At 42.1% G+C, this 9,210-nt stretch overlaps 1 protein-coding gene across 1 annotated transcript in view; it reads right to left on the bottom strand.

Annotated features, from left to right (window-relative positions):
• Positions 1 to 8,366, bottom strand: part of LOC109531880 (ubiquitin-conjugating enzyme E2 variant 1-like) — a 15,403-nt gene extending 7,037 nt beyond the window's left edge. The window contains exons 1-3 of the mRNA XM_019896415.1: positions 8,307 to 8,366; positions 8,060 to 8,127; positions 7,141 to 7,289 (exon numbers count right to left, since the gene is read on the bottom strand). Coding sequence (XP_019751974.1) covers positions 7,141 to 7,289; positions 8,060 to 8,081 — 171 coding nt within the window. The 5' untranslated portion in view covers positions 8,082 to 8,127; positions 8,307 to 8,366. The remainder of the gene's footprint in view (positions 1 to 7,140; positions 7,290 to 8,059; positions 8,128 to 8,306) is intronic.
• Positions 8,367 to 9,210: the final 844 nt, after the last annotated feature.

A 9,210-nucleotide genomic window follows, 5' to 3' on the forward strand; every position in this document is an offset into this window, starting at 1 on the left:
GAGTATTGTTGCTGACCATGTCCATCCCTTTATGACCACAATGTACCCAACTTCTGATGGCTACTTTCAGCAGGATAATGCGCCATGTCATCAAGCTGGAATTATCTCAGAGATGAATCTTGAACATGACAATGAGTTCACTGTACTCAAATGACCTCCACAGTCACCAGATCTCAATCCAATAGAGCATCTTTGGGATGTGGTGGAACGGGAGATTCGCATCATGGATGTGCAGCCGGCAAATCTGCGCCAACTGTGTGATGCCATCATGTCAATATGGACCAAACTCTCTGAGGAATGCTTTCAGCATCTTGTTGAATCTATGCCACGAAGAATTGAGGCAGTTCTGAAGGCAAAAGGGGGTCCAACCCGTTACTAGCATGGTGTACCTAATAAAGTGGTCGGTGAGTGTATGTGTACAATGCAGAGGCGATTGCTCTAAGACTGCAAGGGAAGCTCAGCTTCCCCTAAAATGTCAAAAACTAACTAATCAAATATATGTGTGTACGTACAATTGTGTGGACATGTCATTGAATAAATATGCGCTACAACGCAATCAACTTTTGTTCTGAATCAGCTTTTTATTACTGGTTACAACGTGACTGTCTTCTCATTCATTCCTGCAGCTTCACTGTGCTTTAAACTGTGTGGATGTTGAGCGTCTACAGCGCGGACGCTGGGCGTCTCGAGAGTTCAGAGCCCGTTGTCCCAGTGCATTGAGACGAGTCATTGGATAAATGCTGTTTTTTTTCCTGCCCACTGGGCGCTCAGCGTCTCTGGGAGTCTATGGAGAGTGGGCGTTTATCGGCTGGCCAGGAAGCTCAGCTTTTCTGCATGATGATTGGATGATCTGTCTGAGGCTGAATCTTTTTGATTGACAGCGAAATGAGCCAATCATCGATCTTATGGTGAAGGCATCCTCTTCATTTTTTTGAAAAGGATCGGAGAGTAGAATTCACGTATAAATAAACGGACACATTTTATGATGTAGGCCGAAATTGAGCTTCCCCTCCTTGACAGGTCAGCATCCGCCACTGATACAATGAAACCAAAGACCAAAAATTTGCCAAGGTAAATTTGGCAAGCTGTACAGAGACGAGGTGCGGAGACTGTTCACGTCGGTCAGTGTCTTAGCAAATCCGGATGCAGAACGCAATTCACTGTTTAAAAGCATTAAAAAAACTGCACTAAAAAAATCCGTGAAACAGCGAAGCCGCGTAAAGTGAACCGCGTTAGAGCGAGGGATCACTGTATTACAAAACGATAAGACAAATATTGAATTACAATCATCAACCTGTCATGTGGCACAAATGAGGCAAGTGATCAAACCCACTTTCACATGGACGTTTAGCGCTAGCGATGGCTTGACAGTTGGGGACCCAAAAGGCCGTTTTGTGTTTTACAACAGTATCCACCAGTATTTATAATCAAATAAAGGGTGTGGTAAGTGTCCACTCTGTTGGCAAAATGCACAGAGTGGGTTCAAAGAACGCGCCGCGCTTCAATGAACGTGGTTGATCAAGGATGGGTGCTCACAATGTTTGTACACGGTCTGATTTCAAAAGAAAACTTGTAGTAAAGTTAGATGGCCGTGAACGTGGCACTTTACACATTCAGACTTGTATTTATCGTGTTCAGCCACTCCTTTCTGGAAGGACTTAACCTGACGTGCAAATTGGAATGTGGTAAAATGGCTTGATCGATTTAAGTGGATACATTTGTACTGACCCGGTCCAGGATACAGTACATCTCTAACTACATTGCCAAATACATGTCCCATATTCTGCTTTTCCATGACAGACGCCAGCCCCGACACTTTTGCCCCTTATCTTTGCGGGCACGCTGCAAGCCAGCACCATCTGACAGAGTTGCTTTTTTTGCTTCCTCAAAGTAAAAGCATTTGGATTGTGCCATTTTTGACAGATAAAATGCACGGTATGGTATTGGCACCGGTACTTGGTGAAGTACTACTTCTTGTGTACTGCTATTTATTTGAGGTACTGATTGTATTTGCAATATCGCATCAGAAAGCACAGTGGACAGCTTATGAATTAGCAGACTCGCACATGGACAGGGCTTGGGACTGAGACAAATTTCTCAATGGTACACACACGCACGCGCGCGAACGCACACAAAGACATTGCACCAGTACAACCAGCCTTTGAAGGGGTGGAAGAGGAAGTTTCCTCGACTCTGAAAGCCTCCATTTGGTTCAACGACAAACACACATTAGGGACATCGTCTGAACCAATTAAATAAAGCCAAGGACCGGGGTCCAGAGACCGGTGTGCATGCGTTTGGAGATGAGTGTGCTGCAGTCATACATAGGGCTAAGACCAAAATTACATCAAGCAAAGGAGATTGATTGATGAGGAGCAAGGCAGTAGAAGCTACAAATGAGGTGGAATTGGGGGGGAAAAAAAGCACCTACAGACACGGGGTGCTTGACAGTGGTCTAGCAGTGTATCATATACATTTGCATGCATAATTCATTAATTACTTTTAATTTCAATATCCACAATCATTCCTACAAATTGTGTTGAACTCAGTTTAAATTCAGTTAAACTGAGTTTCACTAAATTGATTCATTTTAAATGGTTTAATACAGCATGGTTGAAGAGAGTGCTGCTTTATTTTAAATCGCATTAACTCATTTTACACTTTGTTTTAGGAATCTCTAATTCGAACTAATCTTAGATTAAAGTAAACCATCCATCATTCTCAACCAGTTATCCGGGGTTGGGTCACGGGGGCCGTAGTTCTAGCAGGGGAAGCCCAAACTTCCCCCTCCCCAGTCACTTCTTACAGCTCTTCCCGGGGGATCCCAAGGCTTTCCCAGGCCAGCCGGGAGACAAAGTCTCTCCAGCGTGTCCTGGTACATCCCCGGGGCCTCCTCCCAGTGGGACGTGCCTGGAACACCTCACCAGGGAGATGTCCAGCAGGCATCCTAATCAGATGCCCAAGCCACCTCATGTGGCTCATCTCAAATGGAGGAGCAGTGGCTTTACTCTGAGCCCCACCTGGATGACCAAGCCCTATCTCGACACCCTGAGGAGCAAACTAATTTCAGCCACTTGTGTCCAGAATCTTGTTCTTTCAGTGTCCTAAGTCAGCGCTGGGCTCTCCTGTTGGTGGGACACAACAGGAAGGCGTCCAGGAGACATCCTAACCAGATGCACAAGCCACCTCATCTGCTTCTTCTCAACACGGAAGAGTGACCACTCGACTCTTCCAGATGATGGAGCTTCTCACCATCTTTCTCTAAAGGAGACCCTGGACACCCTTCAGAGGAAACCCATTTTGGGCGCTTGAATCCAGAATCTCATTCTTTCGGTCACGAACTTTAAATTAAACCTTGTTGGTACAAGCTCGCCTACGTGTCTTTCAAATTGTACCTTGTACAATCAGACGAATTGAACATAATTTGTGTGATAGAATACGTCACATACTTTCGTAATCAACTGTTTCTTTTTTAAATGAATATATTCATGGAGAATTTTAGAGGGGATGCGCAACTCCACTTATTTATTTTTTACAGAATTCCGCCTGATGGCCACTTGTCACATTGCTGCAGTTTTAATAAAAAGGTCAGAACAGATAGACAACACTCAGCCATCTCGTTATCTCTGAGTCCCGCGTCCTAGATACATAATTTTCCCGCCAGACGCATAGTTCCAAATAACGTGCGTTTTTGGGACGCAAGGAAATTTCTCAGTCAAAAAAAAAAAAAAAAAAACAACAACAAAACTACGGTAAATCTTTTTTTCCAGAAAGACAAACGCACTTTGACAATCGCCGCCATTGTTGTTTTGATCTCGCGTTAAGTAATCTCACGTGACGAGATTTCCGTTCTCGCGAGACGAGACTGGCGAAAATCGTCCTTCACCTCGTGGAAAGCAGACGATTGCCAAGTCGTGTAACATTCAAACAAGTGTTGCGAAAGTTTATTTATTTACTCAAAGACTGAACCATGGGATGAAATAAGAACCTATTTCTCAGCAAATCTTGTACGCCTGAATTATTTAAATTTTTGCATTTGTTTATAAGAAATAAACCTATTATCAATGTATATTGTTGTTGTTTGTGTTATTATCATATGCAATTGAATACATTGACCATTTCAGATTTCGAAATTTGGGACTCTCTAAACGCATAATGGGACTCATACTTTTCTGTCAGCAAGTCCCTGGGGCTTGCAGGGCTCAAACTGTAAAATTATCACTGACCACTACTTTCATCTTCACGTTAGCCACATGCCACTTCATCGAGTCCGATCACCGCTCGCCTTGAGAGAATGATACCAATGGCGATGAACAAGGGCAGCGATGTGAAGTGAAGCATCATAGCCAATTTTTATTTTAAAAAATACAGTTCATCCTCACTTTTTGCAGGGGATATGTTCCAAGCACCCCCATCCCCCAAATTCATCAATTTCATGTACCTGCAGGGGTACATGTGAGGGATGGGTACCAAAGATGGTACTTTTTGGAGTATGGACCAAATTGGGTCGATACTACCGAGCACTGATTTACGTGAAATTGAATGGTACCATGTTTTGGTTCCAAAGCACATCTTTCTAAGTTACGACTGTGCGAGAGTAGAAGAATTTTCTATTTTCCTTAGTGTACTTGAACACAGCAACGCATGCACACCAGCGTAATGACGTCACCGACTCACACAGGTTTTCTTCAGACACGCCAAAAATACATTTCCAAGTGTGAAAGCAAGCGCGATTTGCCCGCCACTAAGCCAAACAAATGCGGTTTGTGAAGTGTATTGACTTCTTGCTGCCGGCGCCGAGTGGTGGCTGGCAATATCCCTGGGTCGCCGCAATGGGTGCGAGGCTAGAAGGGAGGATGCTGTTGGGGATACCAGCCATGGTGCCCGCCACTATTTATGCACCTACACCTGTCTGCCCCCCAATGAATCGAATCACGCTCGTTAAAATGTATTAGACATTGTGTTTTCGAACAAGAAAAATGGTGAGGGAAAAGTCCAATAGATGAAGTCAGAAATGAGAATACAGTGATGTTGCAAGAACCAAACTGAGAAGTAGCAAGGAAACACTGTACAAGGGTTAGAACAGACCACAAATGATTTCTCCAAAGTATGGCACAAGACACGATCACAAGAGCAGTATAGTGGGACATATCCTCATAAAATCTTTACTACTGCGATTTTACATATGACCTGTCACTGAAGATGAAAACTAATCAGCTCTTTCCATAATGCTTTGCTCCTATTCACATATCATCCCATGAATCTCTTGAGGCACCAACGTACCAAAATTACTATACAAGTGCTCTGACAGAAATGCTAATGATGGCATGATTACAGATTAACAAAGTAAATTTGACTGGATTCAAATTACCACATGCTAAAACTGTTTTAGATGATTGAAAGTATAAATTTTATACCATAAAGCAATGGTGCTCAAGTCCGGTCCTCAAGAGCTGTAATAGAGCCTGTTTTTTTTGTTTTTTTGTTTGTTTGTTTTTTTTAAGATGTCTCCCTCCTTTAACACACCCGATTCAAATGATCAGTTTATCAGCAAACAAAGTAGCCTGATAGTGACCATTTTAATCAGATGTTTCGGAGGGGTAAGACATCTAAAACACGCTGGATAGAGACTCTCGACAACTGGACATGGACACCCCTGCCATGAAGTGTTTCTTAACCACGGACGGGTACACGTCACCTCGGATAAATGAGTGGTGGCAAGATGTGCTATTTAAATAAATAAAACCATATATGCTTTAAAAAAAATAGACGATATTCTACAAAAAATACTGTCAATCTGCATAAATCTGCACTTGCTGTCAATCTGCATAAATCTGCACTTGCTTCACAGAACAATTATTAATGGACTGCAATTCTGAACAACTGCTTTTGTTTGTATTTGAATTGCTCCCATACATTTTCTGTAGAAAAAATTGTAAGATGAAATTCAATGGGAATATTTGATAATAAAGAACTTCAAAATATGTCCAGGCTTGCATAGGGGGTTTTCACTGACTTTTGTGAATATTACTCACATTTCATTCAATTCCTCGTTCAGTCTGTGTAATTTGCAAAGGACGACCATTTCCAGCTACTACAGAAGCTGTGATTTGTGCCACATAGGTGCCCTTGGAATATGTAATTTGTGGATTTGTGGAGAGTCCTTAACACAAACGGTTATTCATGCCCTGATTGCAAGCACATAGCAAGTGAACAGAAAATGCAGCTGCGATTTTGCCGCGATGCGTTAACGCTAATACAGCTGTAATCCGGAGTATGAATGTGTTAGAACTAAATGTGAAGTGAATATCCAACATCCAACCAACCTTCACCCACCCGCATGACTCAATCGTGCCCACTGATTCGCAGAATGAAAACTTATCATTTCCCCTTTCTTTGCCATGTATGCATGCTGATTTACCGAATTAAGATTTCACAATTCCTCCTAATTTGCAAACAATCAATAGACCCGTTCATTTTTGTCCAGGTTCGTTTTTGAGACAGGATGATGATAATGAAAAGAATGTAGAACTGCAAAATTAATATTGTTGTTCAGTGTTTTGTTCATATTTGAGCTTTCAATTTTCTTTTGATGGCGGCGCGGACACCCACAGCGGCTCCTCTTGTTTCTTGTTTTACGTTGAGAGGGAAGAAATTTCATTTGTGCTGCAGTACATTTGACAATAAAGTTGTATCCAAACCAATCCAATCCAATGCTTGTTTAAGGGTGACTTATTCAAAGGAGCGACATTTTTTGTGGTAAATACTGTGAATTATCCATAACAATCCATATTCTTTATTTTGAGGTTTTAATTTATATATTTTCAAGGCAGCATGGTTATTTTAATATCTGAGTTAAAAAGAAAACAATGCTTAAGAATTATGTTGTAGTTAGGGAAACGAAATCAAATTATCTTCATTTAATTATTAGCTATGTTACATTGCACATTTGTACAATCATCACAAATGAGGGGGTACTCTTGGTATGACAAACAAAAGGTTCAGGGGGTACACAAGCCCAAAAATGTTAGGGAAGCTGCCATGGAAACACATAAGTCTTCCCATAAATCAACAATCTTTCGTGTTAGATATAATACTCCCTACATTATGTATGACATAAATCCTACAGAGACGTCTCACCTTAGGGGGGCCGATGATGGTGGCATTCCAGTGAGTGAGAGTCATGTCGTCGTCGTTGACAAGGCCCCAACTAACTGTGCCATCTCCGACTCCTTTCTGACCATCGTCCAGTTCTTCCAGCAGCCGGAAGTTGCGGGGAACTACGACGTCTTCAGACAGAGAATGATAGGCCGTGCTCGTTAAGCAAGACAATATACATTAAAAGGGTTTCGTTATTCACACGCTGATTAAATATTAGGTAAACCATAGGCGGCAATGATTGAAAACCGCATTGGGCACGTAGCACATTTCAAAGCTGTATGTGCCAATAGTTACTCAGGTAAATACCATCAGCTCCCTATCCGAAATCAGAGTCATTCTTGTGAATGCTAAATACGGTTTTCGGGCTATTCTCTGTTGGAACCTCAAAAAACATTTTAAATGTTAGCTCGCATATGTTTTTCTTAGATCGGATGTAGCTTTTACTGCCAGCACATGACGACTCCACCAACATTAGTTGTCAAGTACAAATAATCTTCGAAAGAGTGACAAATGTGTTCAGAAAACAACACTGAATTTTGAGAGCCATACTGTTTTAGCTGTCTATAGCTAAGTAGGGGTACGCCGCATGAAATCACGTGAACATTATGACGACTGCGCCAATGTTTAACTTCGTGTACGTATTTATAAAGAACGTTATTCTCTGATCCGGAATACCTCATTATGGCTCATAAAGGCTGGCGGCCAGTTTTGCTAGTCGCTTAGCTATCAAGTACCATTGCGGGTAGCATATCAAGCACAACTGCAAAAGTCCAAAGCACCAAGACATTACACTGAAGCTTTTGAAGCTATCTTGTTGATAAGAGGGATATGTTGGGAAGCATATTGTCTTAAATTAAATGAAAGGATACTGGCTGTGCTATGAAAAAACTGAGCTTACTTGTTCCGTGGGGACACGCCATCTTGGTCACAGTTCCTCGGATACGCGCACGTACGTTGTTGAGTACGCTGTGGAGCGCGCGCGTCCGCCATGACGCGCGCGCGTCCGCCCAAAGAGAAAAACGTGCACAGGAACGCGTTGTTTATTCGACTGTTGACATTTTCGTGCTTCCTTAATCTTTAAATATTTGTTTTGTATTTTGCCATTGCTTTGTCTAAATGTCTGTACTCAATAATATGTGATTTACCCACAAGCATTGACATTCGAAAACAAAGTGCCAAAAATGAGTTGCAGTACCTCCAACGTCTCAGCAGGCAACAACTCATTTGCTGAAGAAACTTGCGTGGTATGCGATCGCCGTCTGCTGGACAGAATTTAGACAGCGCCATGTGAAAAGACAGACTACTTTCGATGCAAAACAACAAATGGCGTCGCGGGTCGACCGATAAAAATAAATATAGTCTAATAAAGAGGCTGTTTTCCCGGGTGGCAAATGCCTTGACCCCCAAATACCAGCCCCGGTTGTTGGCAATGAATCTCACAACACAAAAGTCAATTTTATTTAATCATCAATGTTTTCCAGGATGTGCATAGAAGCTATGTTTAGAATTTACTCCCACTCTGACCCCGCCTCCTTTCAAGAGAAAATAGTTGCATCCCATCAGCGCCACAAATTTAGGAAAAAGTCAAGTATTTTAACTTGACCATTTCCGGCGAACCCTAGTCAGTCAGGTAAGCTATATTATATTTGTGGTTGCTATAGTCTAGTCTGTTTAGTATGTTCCAATGATCTGTCAAGTGTAACAACTTATGTCAAGTAGTAGCTAGTACTCGCAGTAAATTGTATTTTTAGATAATTGGAGGCGTTGTGCATGGCTATACTAAACGAGATTTTGGAAAACAATATATTCGAACGTCTTATAAGGTTCACGAGAAACACTGACAGGAAACTCACGTGTATTTGCAACAAATCACACTCTGTATGAGTGATGTGTCGTTCGCGAACGAACCGGCTCTTAGAGCCGGCTCTTTGAAGTGAACGACGGGAGCCGGCTCCTAATAGGGAGCCGCTCCAAATACGAGCCGACTTTTTTTTCTCCTTTTTTTTCCCTCCTTCGGTCAAAACCGCAAGTGATTGGTTAAGATCCGCG

The sequence above is a fragment of the Hippocampus comes genome, unplaced genomic scaffold (assembly GCF_001891065.2).
Source record: "Hippocampus comes isolate QL1 unplaced genomic scaffold, H_comes_QL1_v1.1 scaffold24, whole genome shotgun sequence".
Classification (NCBI taxonomy): domain Eukaryota; kingdom Metazoa; phylum Chordata; class Actinopteri; order Syngnathiformes; family Syngnathidae; genus Hippocampus; species Hippocampus comes.